The sequence below is a fragment of the Amblyomma maculatum genome, chromosome 3, assembly GCF_055883805.1.
Source record: "Amblyomma maculatum isolate TAMU_Amacu chromosome 3, ASM5588380v1, whole genome shotgun sequence".
Lineage (NCBI taxonomy): Eukaryota > Metazoa > Arthropoda > Arachnida > Ixodida > Ixodidae > Amblyomma > Amblyomma maculatum.
In genome coordinates this window covers 1,623,610-1,642,772 of record NC_139346.1, presented here as the reverse complement: position 1 = coordinate 1,642,772, position 19,163 = coordinate 1,623,610, and the positions used below count along the sequence as shown (strand labels likewise).

The 19,163-nt window shown below is 46.7% G+C and overlaps 1 protein-coding gene and 1 pseudogene across 2 annotated transcripts in view; both read right to left on the bottom strand.

Annotated features, from left to right (window-relative positions):
- Positions 1 to 2,449: 2,449 nt before the first annotated feature.
- The window catches only part of LOC146194095 (uncharacterized), an 81,326-nt pseudogene continuing 64,612 nt past the window's right edge, over positions 2,450 to 19,163 (bottom strand). The window contains exon 8 of the transcript XR_014705420.1: positions 2,450 to 2,587. The product of XR_014705420.1 is annotated as an uncharacterized LOC146194095 (transcript). The remainder of the gene's footprint in view (positions 2,588 to 19,163) is intronic.
- Positions 2,594 to 12,123, bottom strand: LOC146194097 (uncharacterized). Its single transcript, XM_084597244.1, has one exon. It carries the CDS (start codon positions 7,116 to 7,118, stop codon positions 4,956 to 4,958), a length of 2,163 nt encoding a protein of 720 aa, XP_084453370.1. The 5' UTR covers positions 7,119 to 12,123; the 3' UTR covers positions 2,594 to 4,955.

Here is a 19,163-nt window from a genome sequence, read left to right as displayed (position 1 = left end):
CTTGAAACAAATGAGACTCAACCGGTTGCACAGTGGTGACAGTATTTATTTTCACTTAAATGCTGCTCATATGTACACCCTGCCAATTTTTCAACAGTACCACGCGACCATTGACCCTCACGTTTGTCAGCACCTTATCATCATGGCACGGAGCAGCGAAACAAGCGAGAGTAAACGCAAGTGTACACATGCGCATACCTTGCTTGTTTCGCCACTCAGCACCGTTAATAAGGTGCTGACAAGCACGCGGGTCGATGGTCGCGCGATACTGTTGAAAAATTGATAAGGTGTACGGTACACAGAAAAGACACGAAGTGCACAAGCGTTGATCTACTCAGAGTCGTCCAAACTCGAGTTGGATGACGAGTGCTTGTCACTGCCCACGTCCCACAGAGCATCATCCTCTGTGCCGTCCAGAGCGTTGCTGATGCTGCATTTTCTAAATGCCTTTAGCACCATCTCTTCGCGCAGAGATTTGCACGCCGACGACACCCAACCACAGAAAGTCGCAAGCGGTGGACGTCGCAGGTGGCAGTGGTCGGGTTGTCGCCCAGCATCCATTCATTATAGAGCTCGCGCACTCTATATTTAAAAGGCTTGTTTAGCACGTCTAGTGGCTGCAGCAGACGTCAGCCCACCAGGTATGACCACAAGATCAGTCTTGCCATCGCACAGGGCCGTTTTAAGTCGGCTGTGAGGTGGCCTCGAAACGAGTCGAGAACGAGCATTTTCGCTCGCTCAAAGAGAGCACCAGGTTGCCGCTTCCAGAAGAGCCGGATTCACTCCAGCATTACCGCTTCGTTCATAAAGCCCTTTTCACTGGCCCGGACGATGCCATCGCGTGGGAACTCCTCCTTCGGCAATTTTGTTCTCTTAAAGATGATGAAAGGGGACAGCTTCTTCCCATCGGCTGTGCACGCGAGCATCAGTGAATCACGAGTGCTCGTTTCCCGTAGTTAGAAGCTTGATCTGCTTCGGCCCTTTCTCGGAAACAATTTGACTTGAGGGCATATCGAACCACACGGGTGTTTCGTGGGCGTTTCCGATCTGCCCCATGATGTACTCGCGTTGGTGCCGAAGCGCAATCACATAGCGCTGAAACTCGATGAGTGTGTTCAAACTCTTCGGGCAGTTTCTGGCACACAGAAGTATGGTGCCGTAGTGCAAAGCCCTTCCTCTTCATGAATCGCCGCACCCAGGATAGGGAGCCCTTGAACTGCGTCTTTGAGGGTCCTGAGGCACGCTCAATCTCTACCGCTTTCACGCGGATGCATTTGGCAGTCAAAGGCAGCGACCTTGCACGCAGCTCTCGGACGAAATCCACAATCTTGGCTTCTAGTTCTGGATACGGTGCAGTCCGCCTACGAAATGATGTTTCCTTCTGGTTGCTGCAAGTAGCAATACGCAGCTTCTGACTCCGCCAGTACCGAACGCTCTTTTCGGATACTCCAAATTCACGCTGTGCCGCCAGGTTACCGTGAAGCTCCGCATACTCAATTGCCTTTTTCTTGAAGGCGACGGTGAATTGTCGTCGGCTTCTGCTCATTTTGAAGCAAAAAAGTCAAAAGCTGGCTTTTAGCAGAATAGCTCGACTATGGTGGCTAGCTCCAGACAACGGAAACGCAAAATGGCGATGCCACGCTGCGCTGATTTGATGGAGGCTGTTCACTCAAGGCCTCTGTAGTTTTTTCGCCAATGACCAGTATATAAGACGAGGGTCAACTTTTCGCCACAATGTTTTGAAAAGAAATAAATTCGACCAATATTCCGGTTTTTACGGTACTCTTATAGAGAGCACTCCTAGTACATGACCCACAGCACCTAAATGTATATTAGTTTGTGTAAACACTATCGTTTATTGTCTAATCAATATTGTGTGTGGACATGCTGTGGGAAATACATAGAAGTCTACTCTCCGAACTGGATGCTGTATGGATATTATATCGATACTAACTTTTGTAGACATCGCATGGACTTCCAAACATCAAGTTGTGGGCTGGTTGGCAACGGAAATAACATCCATGAAAAATCTTCTATATCTACTGATTGCTTTAATTGCATAATCCTGTCAATATCCACATAATATCGACAACTCACATTTCACATTAGGACTATTTGTGGACATCCCCTGCATATTCATTGTTGACTGGGAACAAATGCCCTAGATACGGTGGATGCCTGCTACTGTGCTCTCCCCTCGTTTTCTTTCGCCTATCAAAAAAGCCAGAGCTGCACTTAAATTTGGCACTTTAATGAAAATTATACCGTTGTAATAATTTCCTGGCTTCCACATTGTAGGAGATGAAGCAATAAACTTGCACCCTAACGAGCGACATTTTCTCATGTTTGACGAGAGAAGAATGTTTTTCAAACTCCCCCCCCAAAATTCTGAGGTCTGTGGGAAACTGCTGTTTCAGCCCAGCGTTGCCCAGAAGAAAGAGAGGGCAAGACAAAGTGGGAGCGCGCAGATGCGCTCCATTTAATTGACCACACAACGAGGCGCCATCCTAGACGACGCACGCAATGAAAAAAGCGGGTGCTTGCTCCAAGGCCAGCCACCTCTCACAGTTCCTGCACGGTGTTGCAACTGGAAAGACACAAAGTCATGCGGGTCACTTTCAGTATGCAATGCATAAGAGGATAAAAAGTAGACAAACTCCAGCATGCTCATTTTGGTGAAGCCTGAAGCGCAAAAAAGATGGACTTGAGAGAGACACATGACAAAGCGCTACTTTGCAACTGAGTTTTATTTCGAGCATGGAAGCATATATACAGATGAATGTGCTCAAAAAAAGTTAAATTGACACTAATCGCACGCTCATGCCATGACCGTACAGGATCGTGATTTCCTTTTCTGACAGATTCACTGATGAAGTCCCAATGCCCACAGCTGCATTCTTGAGAATCAAATGTGCCTCGGTTATTTCCCGCATGCAACAATTCCTGCTCCTTGCCTCAACAGTGCTCTGCCCAAACAATGGCTTGCAGGTGCTACTACGACAGTCATAGCAGTGGTCAGACAAGTTCCTTGCAAGCCATTGTTTGGGCAGCGAATCAATCCAGTTGCCAACAGCTGTCTCATCCACGTCTTCGCCGTAAAGCTTCGTAAACAAGACCATGCCTTTCTTTAAAGCGATGCAGCCACCCTTTGGACGCTTGAAAATGTTCGACTCCAAGATAAAATGCAATGTCGTCGGCTTTCTCTTGTAGCACTTTGCCATCCACGTTGACGCCGACTGCAGTTACCTCACGAAACCATCTCAGCAGAACTTCAGATTCACATATGCAGCCTTCTTTTCTTGACGCTAACACCGAAGTGCTGAGCCTTCTTCAAAATGACATTCCACTGTCCAACAAAATATTCAGAGAGCACTGTTGAATCTAAACTGCAGAAATGCTAATGCATGACCATTGCTCCTGCACAGGGTGCATCACGTTTGTTCTCATTATCGACTAAATGCACCGTCATTACTATAGCTCCTGCACAGGGTGCATCACGTTTGTTCTCATTATCGACTAAATGCACCGTCATTACTATAGCTACTGTCATCATAGTCAATATATTGGGTAAAAAATTGCGCAAAAAAAACACAAAGGACAAAGAAGAACACATAAGACGTGTGACAAGCGCTAACTACCAACTCTTTATTCAAGCCGAAGACACAGCTTATATATGAAAAAATCGAGCATGCGCAGGAGGGGGCAGATAAAACAGTAGCAGTCAACACAAAAACCTGTCTAGAAAGGCACATTCCGCCGAGTACATGTGTACAGACGTATCGCTAACACAACGATCGGATAGCTTATCGATATGATACGCCTCTAATAGAAGTCTAGCCTTATAATTCCCACTTCTGCCCAGAATCGTCGTCTTCCCAAATCCTGCCCTACACTTACAAGAGGCAATGTGCCGCACAAGGTTGGCGTTTTCATCTTTAACTTCAACGTTTCGAGCATGCTCCCTCAACCGGTCATTGACACAGCGTTCTTTGTCCTTTGTGTTTTTTTTGCGCAATTTTTTACCCAATGGATCACCAACTAGCCCGGCAATACGCTCTTCTCATAGTCAATATAATTGCAGAATTGACTTTTGTACAATTTTTTTTCTTATTTTAGTCTGATGCTATAGCGGTGTATAATCCTTTGCTAAACACTTACATGAATAATGCAGTTCTCACATGTGTTGCACTTTGTAGTTCCTTTTTTACTTTTCACTGTGCTTTACTTCCATTGTTTCCAACATTTCCAAAACTATATATGTCCCCCCCTTATGTAATGCCTTCGGGCCCTTAAGGAATCAATAAATGAAATAAAAAGCATGACTGTCATCCTCACAGTAGACACGTAGAAGTATGACATGCTTTTCACGATCCCAGGCGTGGCACAGCTGGTTAAGGGGGAACACCCCTCTTTGGACAATTTTTTTTATTTGCGGATCGATTGCTATGGAACCTTGCTGTTTTATGAAGTTTTATGCGCTGATTCTAAATCTGCACTTATTATTTCAATATAACCAATAGTTTTCAAATTATTTGCAATTTTATGTTTCTCATTGGGAGTGGGATAATTTTCTAAACAATTGATGCCATGATAAAATTTGGCATACCAAAGTAAAGCTTAACATCTAAGGAATGCAGTAAAACAAGAATGAGCCTCCTAGGCCGATTAGGTCTAAAGCTAGGGGCTGCCAAACCCATTGCGACAAAAGTTCCCGCACCTGCTTTATACAAAGTATCTTTTTTAAAAATGTTACTGACCAATATGTGCAGTGAAATTAGTCTTACTACGGAGAGTAAGAGTTCCTGTCTTCAGGGAAAAAAAAATTACTACGCTAGCACAACTACAAGCAAAAATATATTCACTCCAAAACTGCTAGTGTGTCAAAATTGTAGTTTTGAGAAAACGAAGAAAAACGGTTTCAAGCACCTTTATGAAAGCAAAAGCTCCTCAAATCACTAGAATGCACCTGGAGAATAATCTGGGTGCATCCCAGACTGGTGCTTCTTTTTTGCCATCATCTGGAGGCCCAGTGATAATTCCCGTTTCTTCCTGGAAGCAGTGGTGCGACGCAAGTCTTTTTCTTTGGCTCTCTTTGAGCCAGAGTCGGTTATATTAACATTCATTTCTTGAAGAATGGCTGTTGCTGCATATTCAGTTCCAGTGTTGAAGCGTAGCACTGTTTCTGCAACGGCTGCCTCCACAGCAAAAAGGGAGAAATGCTGCTCTTTTGAAATCATACTCCAGATGACAGAGTGAAACGATTCATTGGAGTTTTGTGTTCTTCCTCGCTTGCACCTCTCCAGCAGCTTTCCATCTGCTAGGCGCTCGTACACAGGCAAAAGTGCCTTTGCCACATCTGCTGGCAAGTTATACTTGTGCCTTGGTTGTGGCTCACCTTTTGCTGTTGCCGCATTATGACGGCACCAAGAATCCTTGCCACTTGGGCACAGGCTGTGGTCAGAGCAGCTGTCAGTTGACGTGACATGGTGGTAAGTTGCCATTACCGCTCTCTGCATGGCGTCAACATCACCACAGTGAGACTTGAGTGCTCGACCATAATAGGCACTCAGCTTGTTGATGAGGTCTGCTGTGAGCCTCCCCTTCCCGCCAAGGCCCCGCACGCCTTCACCTTTGTGCTTCTGGACCAGGTTTCGAAGCGCTGCACCCATACGTTTTTGCACATGATTGATGCAGTCTTCTTTCTCTACATCCACGAAGCCGTACACCTTTGCATCCTTTATAGCATTAAATGTGCGGCTGTCACCGTCACACAGCATGGTTGTGTATTTTACTTTGTTGCGTTCTAAAGACCACTGGAACAAGATCAATCCAGCCTCAACTTCCATTTGGCCAGATTTACAATCAGTGTTCTTCTGGCACTGATGGGAGTCCCTCCACCCAGCATACTCATCAGAGTCAGGTTTGGGTCCAACTTCACAGCCCAAACAGAAGTTTGACAGCACGACGTAGTCCAGGATGTAGCCGGTAAATAGCTCCGCCACTGCACCTACTCCTATATGCGAAGAATGGCCCCGCGTCATCCAGGTGCCATCAAAGCAAACAGCAATGTTTCCTTTGTGTCCAAAACACAAGTTGTCATAGACTGCAACCGCTTTTTCTGCGCACCGCATCATAACAGTCTCAGCTGCATGTGTCGCACCGGGGTTCAAAGTTCTTTTTAAATGCCGCTGAAACGTCTTGTTGCGGAGACCTCGGCTAGACAGGCCCATCGCTGAGAAAATGTCGTTCATGGCTGTCTGGCCATTACCTGTTGCGAGCATCGCACGCCCGGCAAGGATATTAATTTCAAACGGGTTGCATTTCTTTTCACCTCGTACCCGTTGCGAACTCCACTCAGTCGCTATCTCGCCGCACCGCTCGCAGATCAGCATCAGTTTCACCGTGAGGCCGTATTCGCGATCTCCTTTCACCATCTCCACGCCTCCTTGACAAGCCTGGCAGCGCAAAGCTCCAAGGAGGGAGTTTACCGAACGCATGTCGACGGCGGTAAACGCTGCCTTACGTTCGTCTGTGACCGATGCTGTCGCGCCGCTCAGTTCCGTGAATGGCTCCATCTTACGCGTCGTTGCTGCCATTGACCCAAGCCGCTCGAGCGAAGCCTTTTCACGTACGCTTGGCTCCCTAACGTCGCTGTCGGTGACATTTTTTGAGTCAACTCTCACTTGGCCGGAGACTGCAGACGCGTTGGGTTGCCTGTCCGGCGATGCAACTTCCAGCGGGGCGTTGTCTGGTTCTCCGCGGCAGCCGGGCGGTTGCCCGTCCGTGCGTTGCCTGTCCGTGCGTTGGTCGGAGAGCCTGGCGTCCGCAAGCGCGTTGGCGTTGGGTGCACTGTCTAGCGAAGCATTTTCTGTTTCTCCGCCGCTATCGTGCAGCTGACGATACGCAGAAGTGATGGGTGCACTGTTCAGTGATGCGTCGTCCAGCGAAGCATTGTTTGCTTCTCCGCGGCTATCGGGCGGCTGTTCGTCCGCACTTGCTCCTCGTCGATCGCTGACTTCAGACGGAAAAGAAGACGATTCCCGTACTTTCCTCTTCGTTTTCCTTCGTCTCCGGCCGAAAACATACACCGAATGGTGCTTCCTCGGACCCCCGGGCATAGCTGCGTTCCGTGCCGTAACGTCAGCGAGGACTCGCTCAAAATGGCGACATGTGCAGCTCTCATGCCAGGTCAATGGGCCTAAGCTTATCAGATGATGCCATTCAGGTCACGTGCTTTTACCGACCAATAAGAATGCGCGTTGAAGAAAATTTTGCACTTGTTTTATTTCATTGCTGCTGGCACATGGTGGCTGGCTGAGAGAGGATGGAAAGCCGGACGCGCGAGCTTTCAAACAAGACCAAGATGGCATAGGTGCGGCTTTTTGTTTTTGCGCGGCACGCTGTCGAAACTAGCGCTGTCTGTCCTCAATTTAAAGGGCGCTTTTGGAAACTACACATGTTTAAATCGACATTACTGCGCAATTACGCATCAGATTTAAATGAAAATTTGCTCAAAGGTGAAGAATTATGTCAGGAATCCAAAAATGAAAAGATACAAAATCGGGTTTTTTGACCCGGTCCCAAAGAGCCGTGTCTCCCCTTAAAGTGCTCGGCTGGGGATCCGAGAGATGGAGGTTTGATTCCCAGTGGAGACGGGATTTTTATTTTTCTGATGACATCATTTGACTGACAGCTATAGTGTGACCAAACAAACGGCGACAGTATGAGCCATTAAAGGCTTTCGCCTCAATAGAGCACAGCGCGGACAGGGCTTGTCCCAGCACATTCGCCAAGCCGAGATGTTTTTTCCAAGGGTTTTCTTCAAACTGCTTAAAAATTTCGAGCTCCTCTTTAAAAGGAAGGGCCTTCTGCTCCTTAGACATTTTAAATTTTATCGATCCACGTCTTCAGCATGCATTTAGCTGGCATCCTTGTTTGGTCAGGTTTAGGCAGGAAAGCAGTTTTGCACAACACGGCACACTCCCAGGAGCAAGTATCTGATGACCTGATGGGAGGACAAGAGCCAATTGTGAGGTCTAGGATGCTAAAGGCATATGCTGTGATCTGACAACTCCACCCGAATTAGGGTAAACTTTTTTTTTGCAAATTTAAATAAACAGGCCAAGTTCCTCCTTCACAAACAATAGCTCGAAACAGAATGTCTTAGTGGATGTGCCACTGTATTTGCAAAAATGTTGTTCAAAGTGCTGATTTGCTCACGATTCGGTCTTTTAGAGTTTGTCTACTGAACCCACGGTCACGGATTTTATCCTGGATGAATTCTGATGGAGGTAAAATAGAAATGGAAATGCCTGTGCAATGTCAGCGCATACCAAAAAATATCGTGGAGGCCCGAGGAGCCTACGACTTCAAGAATTTGACGTGACTGTAGTCTATAAATCAGGTCGCAAACATTCCGACGCAGACTGCTTATCCCGCGCTTCCAATGACGCTCCTCCGATGACGACGATGCCTTTCTGGGACCAGTAAGCGGCAGCAGTTTTGCAAACAGCAGCGATCAGATCCTCAGCTGAAAGACCTAGCTGATTACTTGGAAGGCAAGACCGCTTCCCCTCCTGCTGTGTTCAGGCGTCAGTTGTCGTTCGCCTCATGGATGGCGTCCTCGTAAAGAACTTTGCTTCCAACAAGACCGCGCAGCTTCTTATCGTGCCTAAAAGCCTCAGGCAGGAAATTCTTCATATGTTATACGACGAGCCAACAGCAGGGCATCTCGGGTTTGCGCGCACATTGCATCGAATCCAGGAGAAGTACTAATGGCCACAACTGCCTGCCGATATTGCCCATTACGTCAAAACGTGCCGTGAGTGTCAGAGATGCAAAACGCCGCCGATCAGACCAGCTGGGCTACTGAACACGATACCGCCCCCAACCTTGCCCTTTCAACAAATTGGGATGGATCTCTTCAGTCATTTTCCATCTTCATCTGCGGGTAACAAGTGGATCATTGTGGCCACCCGCTACTCCGAAGCAAAAGCACTGCCCAGTGATACTGCGGCAGAAGTCGGTAAGTTTTTTGTAGAACAAATTCTCTTGCGACACAGAGCCCCAAAGTGCTCATCATGAACCGAGGAGCGGCATTTATGGCAGAGCTGACTCAAGCCATCCTAAAATAGTCATATAAGTCATCGACTACTACTGCGGACCATCCCCAGACAAATGGACTTATGAAGCATGTCAACAAAATGATTGCGGACATGATGCAATGTATGTCGACGCTGAACACAAGAAATGGGACGCCATTCTACCCTACGTCATCTGCGCTTATAATACCGCCATCCAGGAGACAACCAATTCAACCCCAATCAGCCTTGTGCATGGTAGGCAGCCTACGATGACGCTCGACGCAATGCTGCCGCACGTAACAGATGAGGAGAACCTAGACGTCGAACGTGCAAAGGAAGTCCGAAGACTAACCCGAATGTGCATTAAAGATCAGCAACGAACCGACGCCCGATGTTACAACTTACGACGAAGCAATGCTGAGTACAAGCTTGGAGATCAAGTCTGGGTTTGGACGCCGATTCGCCACCGTGGACTGAGCGAAAAGCTTTTACGCCGATACTTTGGCCCATACAAGGTGCTTCGCCGACTAGGACAGTTGAACTACGAGGTCGTTCCCGACGGCGCAACAGCATCTCAGCGGCGCCGAGTGGACCCAGAAATTGTGCATGTTGTACGCTTTAATCCGTATTGCGTGCGCTAAAGGCTATTCATGATTGCTCCGCAATGTTTATGTTAATTCATGTCTGTTTATTTTGAGACATCGAGGCAATATTTTGTAAGGGAGAGTAATGCCGCAAACTGTTCAAATCTTCATTTGTTCTTATTAGACAGCCACTGGCATGCGGCCTTATCATTGTGATTCTAGAGCGTTTATCGATCCTGTATGCAGTGTTTGTTCAGGCTCGTTGTCGCGATATGACGCTTCATCATTTTCTTTGTCGCGAAAGATGCGTTTGGACGTAGCTCGAAATTCCAGCCGCTCGAGTGTGTTTTTGCAATGTTCCAGGTCATGCTAGTACCGTTTGCAGCTTTATCGAGATCTTTCCTCATCGCCTTTAAATTAAGTGCTGTCAAGTGAAATGGCATTCTTAGTTCAACAACCGTCGAGCACGATTGGTGCTATCGCCGCCGACTGCTTAGTTTCTTTCGGGCGCAAGTCAGCCAAATAGAGAGTTTTTTCAGTGCACTCCCAGAGAATTCATTTGTTGTTATCGGCCTTGTGACCACCACGTGACAATATTCTCCCTCTGCCGCAAGCTTCCGCAATCCATATATTCATTGGTATCGCCAGCCCAGGCCACCTTGGCCTTCAGAAAAGAGACGAACGCTGTAATTTGCGCTGAAAAAATATGCACTCTACTTATAAAGACCAACTAGCCCGTCTTTCTACGCTAACAACCCTGGCTTTATTTTGAGACTGCCAAATGCACATGAGTAGTGGTAGCGTGGATGTATGCCATACCTGTGTCTCTTGTGTGCGCTTTGCTTTGTTTTGCGTGTCCATGGACATTGTATCCTGTAGCTTCAAGGTGACCGGGATTTCAAATAGTTTAGACAAAACTGACGATGATGACTTGTGGGGTGAATGTGCACCGGAGCACAGCACCAGCACAGAGTCTGAAGACTACGCGAGTGACAACTGAGCGGTAAACAAATGCCGCAAATTCACCGATTGGTATGTTTTATATAAAAAAAGTCATATATGGCTTGTATGGGTAGCACCCGAAAATTGGCCCTAGAATCTGGAAAAAAAAAAGATGTGGCACGCGTGACAGGACAAGGAACCAGCAGCGGCCACAACCGCTCTGGCGCTGGACACGCAAGCACAAAACATACCTTGCGGAGAGTGGCTGCAAAGTGCGGGGTAAAAATAAAATATTTTCACTGAGCTTTCCTCATTAACATTATCATGTGCAAGTTTTTCTGGAATTAAATAAAAGCGTGCCTAATGCATGGCGAGCTGCAGTCTTTAAAAACCTGCACAAATAGTCACTTCAGTGAGACATTGGTTCACTGCTGCCGTTGTTCCTTTCTCGACTGTCTGATTAAAGGTGCAAACCAAAGCCAGACTGATATTTTCCTTTCTGCTCATACTTGAAACATAAAAGGCAAATAGACTGGACTGGATTGTGCCAAAGATGCTTGCAACCATGCAGCACTCAGGCCAGGCCTTATAATTATGGTCTGGGACACGTTTCTAAGGTAAAACAACTTAATTGCCACTTTTGATTCCTGACATGACCATTTGATTCCTTTTAATCCAGCATTAGTGACTATGCCACTGACAAGACAAAAACAACGGTGCTCAAAGACACCATAGGAGGCTAACAGATAAAGGAATACAAATAAAAGACTTCAAGCACTAGTTGTCTTTAATGTGATAATTCTGGCAGTGGCTACTCAATTTAAACAAATGGGCTCTGCATGACAAGCTGAGAAGGATTGGAACCACAATGCTTCAAGTAGGCTTCACAAAAAGTGTGCAGTTCTCTGTAGCTGTCTGCTTTCCTTACTGGCTGTGGTGTGTGCCTTCTATCAAGTTTAATTGCAATTATTTACCATGCCCTTCATGCTCCTATAGTTTACTCAAATTTTATATGCATCAGGCCCAGCACATACCACTGGCATCATTTTGACAACATGCCAAAACGGCTGCAGTCCTTCTCCCACTCACTGAATCCAACTACTGTATATTGCCGATTATAAGTAGACTCCGATTATAAGTCGACCTCCCCACTCCCGACCCCCTTTGGGCAAAAAAAATGTTATACTCCGAATTTAGGTCGATGCTGCCGCACCCTGCAGTCCTAGCTCGCCCAAGAAGTATTTCTGAAGGCAGAGTCATAAAGAAACATTTATTCGTTCACGAGACATCTGTCGTCGCTTGTGAGGACACAGTCACGATCATCATCTTATGAGCAACTGCTGGCGCTGGTCGTCGGAAGCGGTGCCGAGATGCCGCACGTGGAGAACGCCGCAGAGACCATGTCTGTTGGGAGTCCATACAAGGCATCATTGACCCATAGAGCCACTTCGCCCAAAGAAGCTCGCTTCAGCCGCCCTATTGGTGTCTTTGGGTTTTCTTGCTGGAGCCACTTCGTAGAAAGCACCGATGCAGTCTTTGAATGGCTTGTTCAGCGCCACATCCAGTGGCTGAAAAATAGGTGTCAATCCGCCTGGAATGATGGCCAGGTCGCATCCCGCATCCGCTTTTTTCACATGGTCGGTTATGTGGTCGCAGAAAGAGTCCAGGATGAGCATGCTGCGGGGCTTCAGCAGTACCCCCGGACGCCTGCACCACACGAGAGGAAACCATTCGAGGGCCATTTCATCATTAAAAAATCCCTTCTCATTCACCCGCACGATAACTTTTGGCGGGAACTTTTCCTTTGTCTGGATCGTTTTCCTCTTGAACAGAAGGAATGGCGGTAACTTGTGCCCGTCTGCCGTACAGCATAACATGACCGTGAAATGGTTGTGCGTGTTGCCCGTTGTCAGCAGGCGGACCTGGCGCTCCCCTTTTGCGGACACGGTCCTATTGCTAGGCATGTCAAACCAGACTGGAGTCTGGTCACCGTTGCCTATTTAACCAAGCAGGAATGAATGTGCTGCCCGCAGGTCGCTGACGTAGAGCAAAAAGGCGCTCCGTTTTTCTTCGTAGGCTTCGGGCAACTGTTGGCATACGGTCGTTCGTCGCCTTAGGTTTAGGCCGTTCCTCTTCATGAAATTCGTCACCAATTTCTTAGACACTTTAAACTCGGTACGCGAGATGCACATCTTTTCAGCGACAGTGCGTGCCTTTGTTTCAATGTCAATGTAGCAAACACTCAGGCTCTTGCTTCTCTGGTCGTGAACCCAGCCTCCTCAACGGCAGGGTATTGTCCGGACTTCCGCCCACGAAAGGGACGGCGTGTAGCAGCACACGCAAAAAGCTTACTTCTTTGTTTTTTCCAGCCTCTCATGCACTTTTCTGAGACGTCGAACTTCCGCACTGCTTCGACGTTGTTTTCCGACTCGGCGTAGAGGATGACTTGCCGCTTGAAAGCAGCGCTGTACTATTGCCGAGGTTGCGGCGGCATCTTGCAAGGCGTCCGTCGAGTGACAAAAGCCAGATACACCGCTGTTAGCTGTCACGTCGGTTAGAGTCCAGGCGGTGCGACGAGAAGAAATGGCGAAATGCAGACGTTGCACAACACGCGAAAATGCTTCTCGGCTCATGTGACTGGTCGCGTGTGGTCGTTTTGGATTGGACTGAATTTGTAGCTGTCCCATTTGTATCAAACATTGCCAGCCCGCCCGGCTTTGGCCGTTTTTCTATGGAACGCCCACGGTTTGTCGATAACAAGTTGTTATCGCATTAAAACAAACCTTTGGTGCAAATCTCGATTAAAATTAGCTTCTTTTTTAAAGCAGATCCACTTTCACATTGTGTCTGGCAACTTTTATGGAATTACGAGCGCACGGGGTGTGATATTATTCACGACTCGGTCGAAGTTACTTTTGACCCCGCATATAAGCAGACTTTAAGACTCCGCATGTACGTCGACCCCAATTATAAGTCGACTCCCAAACTTTTGGAAGGACATTTAAAAAAAAAGGTCGACTTATATGCGGCAATATATGCACCACATTTTCTGCAAGCAATACAAGGCCCCACTTCAGCAAAATCTGATGGCAAAACACTGAACAAGTTGGCTTGAGGCATGCAATATTGTGCTTTGGATGGGGTGAGGGAAGGGTGCTTGGAGCAGCACTTCCATTGTTTGTTTGTCTGCGTACATCTCCAATGACTCTGGGGGAACATTCTTTGGCGTACAATTTGGTCTTATATCTTTTCTGGCATTATCGATGTCTTCAAAGTGGGCGTTTGATGCCTCTTACCAGTCAGCCTCTGCTCTGCTGGCTTCAGCCAATCTTATATCCCTGTCACACGGCCGACTCGGAACTACCTTGAACTTCCTTGGTCTAAAGGAGCGCAAGGGAGTCGCAGGGAATTTCGCCTCAAAGGAGTTGTCCCCGTGTCACACGGCTTGCAACGAGCTTCTCAGAGCAGCCAACAGGGGGCCATTAGGCGCTGTTTATTTTGCACAAAGATATAAAAATTAATGTCCAAAACAAACTGAAATATTTTTTATACTACTATTTTCCTCGCAAAATGCAATTAGCTTTAGTCATATCAATATAAAAGAACACACATTTGCTGAAAACAACGGCCATGCTCTAAACATAGCCATTTTTTCCGCTCTGCTGGACACCATGCGCGGCGTTGTGCAATACGTGGTGCAGTAGCGACAATTAAACGCAACTAACCGAGTTAGAATACAATTTTATGCAATAAAAACTAATATATTTAGGAGTAAAAATTACATTATTGAAGAAATATGTTATTTAATGACTCGGAAGCAAAGCACATTGGAAACGAGAGTACTCCCTTCGCCCATCAATGGAGATCGTCGATCTCCTTTGCTTCAAAACTCCATTTAACTTCCTTCCATAATGGACTGCCGTGTGACACGGCAAGTATCTCCCTCGAGGTAATGGCTACCTTGGTTGAAGGGAGTTGAAAGGAGTTCAGCCGTGTCCGTGTGACAGAGGTATTAGCTTGCTTTGTTACGTTCTTATGACGGCCTATTTTCTTTCCTGTTGTTCTCCACTTACATAGCAAACCCACCATCCACTTTTGCGATCATGAAAAATGATACCATGTTTGTCACGTAATCAACCCACTTGCATAGCAAACCCACCGTCCACTTTTACCACCAAGAATATGAAAAGAAAAGTCCCTCCGCTTCGACCGCCGCATCCACAGCTCATTTATTGGCAGCGCATCAAGATGCTACACAGCGATAACGTTACCGCGTGTTTACCTTTTAAGTATACTTTTGATGCTAGCTCCTGCAGTGGCAGAGAGTGAACCTGGCAGAGTGCCGCCACAAAATCATTGGAAAGCATGATAGCTGCAAATATCGTCTGAAGCAAACAATGCTATAAGCCGGTGTCACACTTACAGCTGACCACATGCTTTTGTTGATTCAGAGATGCAATAGAAGACTCTCGCAAGAAAAAAAAAAAAAAATCTGCTGCTTACTAAGACCACAGCCACCATAGCTTATGCTACACCGCATGTTTATCACAAGGATGGATGACTCTCGTAAAAGAACAAAAAACAAAATGTGCATCGCATGTCATCTGCCGTGCACAGAGGGTTCGCAAAACACACTGGAGAAGAGTTCGACGTTCTGTCTGCCACGGGATGAGCTGGCTTGTCGGCGCATGCATAGTGCATGCTGTTGTGAACAAAGACTGGGAAAGCGAGAGGAAGGGGAGAGAGAAAGCCCGGAAGAAGAATGGGCACACCTTTGTGCTTCACTCTATCATGTCGTTTCCCCTCTCCCGAACACCAATGCTGAATTGGCTGCGTCTGCTCCGTGCTGGCCACTGCCAAATCTGTTGCCTGTCATTCCTTCACGCGGCAAACGATCACCGCAGATGCGCACGCCTTTGGGGGAAGGGTGCAGTGCTGCTCAAGACTAGCCGTCGCCGCACTATGCTCTCTCATTCCTTCTGCGCGTGGCCTGAAAATGTCACGCGGCAAACGGCCGAGGGTGATGCGATCACCTTTGGGAAAGGCGCATCTCCTACCTTTTCTGGTGCGTGGTGCGGAGTTTCATATATTGAACGACCGGTGAAATTGAGTCCGATATATGACACAGCTTTCTTATACTTTTAATGAGACCTTCAAGTGGATATCCCGTTAGTTTGATATAAACAGAATTCGAATTATCCAGGCTCGACTGTACAAGCTTTTAAAAGTTTGATATTGGTTGATATTGAAAGCAAAGATGTGTGTTCCTGTTCTTTCCTTTGTTGTTTATTTGACAGCTATCATATACAGGTACCACGCTTACACGAATATAATGCACACTGTTTTGCTCACATCATCTGTTTCAAGAAGCTTGTATATGTTCAAGCCCTGAATTATGCTCAAAAATAACATTCTTACCAGGTATGAGTGACCATCTTGTATTAAATTTTCACATTACCATCTCCAAACAGAAAAGATAAAAGACGACTAAAAGACTGTGCAATTACCATCGCGCCGATTTCAACCAAATCAACCACGAGCTTAGCCTCTTTCTAACGAAGCTCCTAGAAGGCTTTGAGCTACGCCCCGTTGAAGTTAACTGGACATTGTTCAAGAACAAGATTGCTGAACTTACTAACCGTTTCATTCCTATTCAAAATATCCCATATAATCCAAAGGCGCCGTGGTATAACTCGCACATTAGGCGGCTATCTAACAGAAAGAAATGCTTATACTGGCTAGCTAAAACCTCACACAGCCAGTTTCGCTGGTCACAGGGGTGGAAGCAGGCTCGAGCATTTTGGAGCAGCTTTGGAGCAACAAAACGAGAGTTTTGGAGCATTTGAATTATGTTTTGGAGCATGTTTCTAAGGTCAAACACCTTTGATAATTGCCGTTTTCGCTTTCTGAAATACGAAATTTCCAACCCGATTCCTTTTCATGCAAAATCAATGCCTTTCCAACATCAAACTCATCTTTGACAAAGCATGTAAAGGTATATAACACAGGCCAACCTTAGCAAATACAGTCGAACCCGGATATATCAAAGTTTGGTTATATCGAACTCACGGAATATCCCCTTGAAAATCAAATGTAAAAGTATAGGAAAGCGGCGTCATATATCGAACTCAATTTCACAGGTCGTTCGATATATCGAACTCTTCACCACGCACTGGAAAGTGTGCCTTCCTCAAAGACGATCGCATCACCCTTGGCCGTTTGCCGCGTGACGTTTTCAAGCCACGCGCAGAAGGAATGAGAGAGGACAGTTCGGCGACGGCTGGTCTAGGGCAGCGTCGCGCTCATTCCCCAAAGGCGCGCGCATCTGCAGTTATCGTTTCCCGCGTGCCAACACGTGACGTTTGCAAGCCATGTGCGTGAATGAACCAGAGAGAACCGATGGGAATGAGAGGGGAAAACGCGATAGAGCGAAGCATTCTTTCGCCGAACTATCTCTCTCCTTCCTCTCTCCATCCTTCGTTCAAAGTAGCACGCGCTACGCATGCGCCAAGCCAGCTCAGCCCGTTTTCAGACAGAACGTTGGACGCTTTCTTCAGTGTGTGTTGGGAACCCTCTGCGCACGGCGACTGACGTGGCAATGGAATCTCTTTCTCTATGGCTATGGCACCTGCAGACGTTAAAAAGTGGCAAATCTCTCTCTCTCTCTTTTTTTTTTTTGTGAGAGTCATCCATTCTTATCGCTTTTCAATAATTTTGCGGAAGTGAACTACGCCCGCCCCAAGCGCGGCATGATAAATCGAACCAGGCTTGTGCAATCAAGCCATCACGGGCACTCTGCCAAGTTCGCTCCCCGCCACCGCAGGAGCTATCAAAAGATAAATGCGCCCCGCCGTTATCGCTGCCCAGCATCTGGGCACGCTGTCAAGAAATGAGCTGTGGATGCGACGACCTAAACAGAGCGACACGCACCATCCACAAGCAAGCAAAAACGCTCGCGATTTCTGCCGCGGCGACACACAAATCTTGTTTTGAGCTGCCGCGGTGGCTCGAGCGGCCAGAGGGACGCAGTTCCAACAAGTTGGAAATTTTTCGCTTTGTCGCTGCCGCTCGTCGCTGAGATCGCTCAATAACTTGCATGTGAGCGAGATGGCCTTAACTTTTTTTTTTTTCAAATTCTCGGGTGCAAAAGTGGAGGGTGGGTTCATTATGGGAGTGGGTAGAATACGCGACAAATACGGTATCGTTTTTTCGCATCGCAGGTGCCGTCAAAAGAGAATTTCTGTATATCGAATTATCGATATATCGAACTATTTCGCGATCCCCTTAGAGTTTGATATATCCGGGTTCGACTGTACTTGGAAAAGACTCGCAGCAAACCTAACACTCGCTGGTGCGCTTTATAACTGAACATCTAGTCTCACCTAATGCATTTACCTATTTTGACTTGATAGATTCAAATGTCGAGTCTACCATTTCGATTCGCTCTAGCAGGGATACTAATTTGGAGTTTAGATTAATGGACATGCGTAAGACATCCTATCTCCCTATCTCCTCCCTATCTTGTGCATATCTACTTTATTTTACTATTTAGAATACACCTCAAAGCCCCCAGTTATAAGGCATTACATGATTCCTTTTGATCCTATGCCTCGGCTGATAAATTCCTGAGCACATGGATATTTCATCTGCAAAAACGGAGCCTTCAGACCACAATAATGCACTTTGATAAGCTTGGTGCCAGTGCCGCTCCCATGCTTTTTGCCTACCGTGGGATTGCAGATAACTGCAGCACAACCTCGATTGTCCTGTCCATTTGTAAATATGGTGGGGGTCTACAGGGGTGAAAGCAGGCTCGGGCATTTTGGAGCAGCTTTGGGATAGAGAGAGATGGCTTTGAGGGGTAGCCTTTCTATCCTATATCTTTTTTACTTCACTGCCTTCTGCCAATTGTTCATCATTCTTTGCTTGAGCAATGCTGGGGCTCATTTTTAATATTTTGGCGATAAACCCCGTATGCCTTTCCAACAATATTGAGAAGCTTCTTAGTGATTCACAGCTTTGGCGCACCAACCTATAACGCTTCAAGTATGGTTTTGTCTGCCGTAGGCCTGGCAAGCTTGCCACTGACAAAGAGGCTCGATGGTGAAGTACTCACAGCAGAACCATTAGATAACTCATGCAGTTTTTGCAGTCGGGACAAGTTTTTTTCCTAACGGCTCACAGTAGTTCGTGCTACCTGCTTCGCTTGCTGATCTCATACACAGTGCAGTTTTTTTCACAATTATCTCCAATCGTCAGTGGTTCATACTAATATTACTTGCAAACAAATATTTATTACGTTCCATGCTTCCTTCCCTTGCAACAAAAATTTCATTTGTATTAAGCCCAGTGCAAGATGCGTTATATCTTTGCCACCGGTGCAATGACATTGTTCCAGTGTTCTGCTAAATTTGATGACAGAAAATCAAAATAGCCAGTTTGGAGCAGTTTTGAAGCAATATTGCATTTGGGAGCAGGATGGAGCAAGAAAAGAGGTTTGGAGCAGGATGCAGCAATTGGAGCAGCACTTCCACCCCTGTAGTCATCATATCGC

Bases quoted from the DNA above. Each gene is read 5' to 3' on its own strand.
- LOC146194097 (XM_084597244.1), bottom strand. From the start codon at position 7,118: ATGCCCGGGGGTCCGAGGAAGCACCATTCGGTGTATGTTTTCGGCCGG.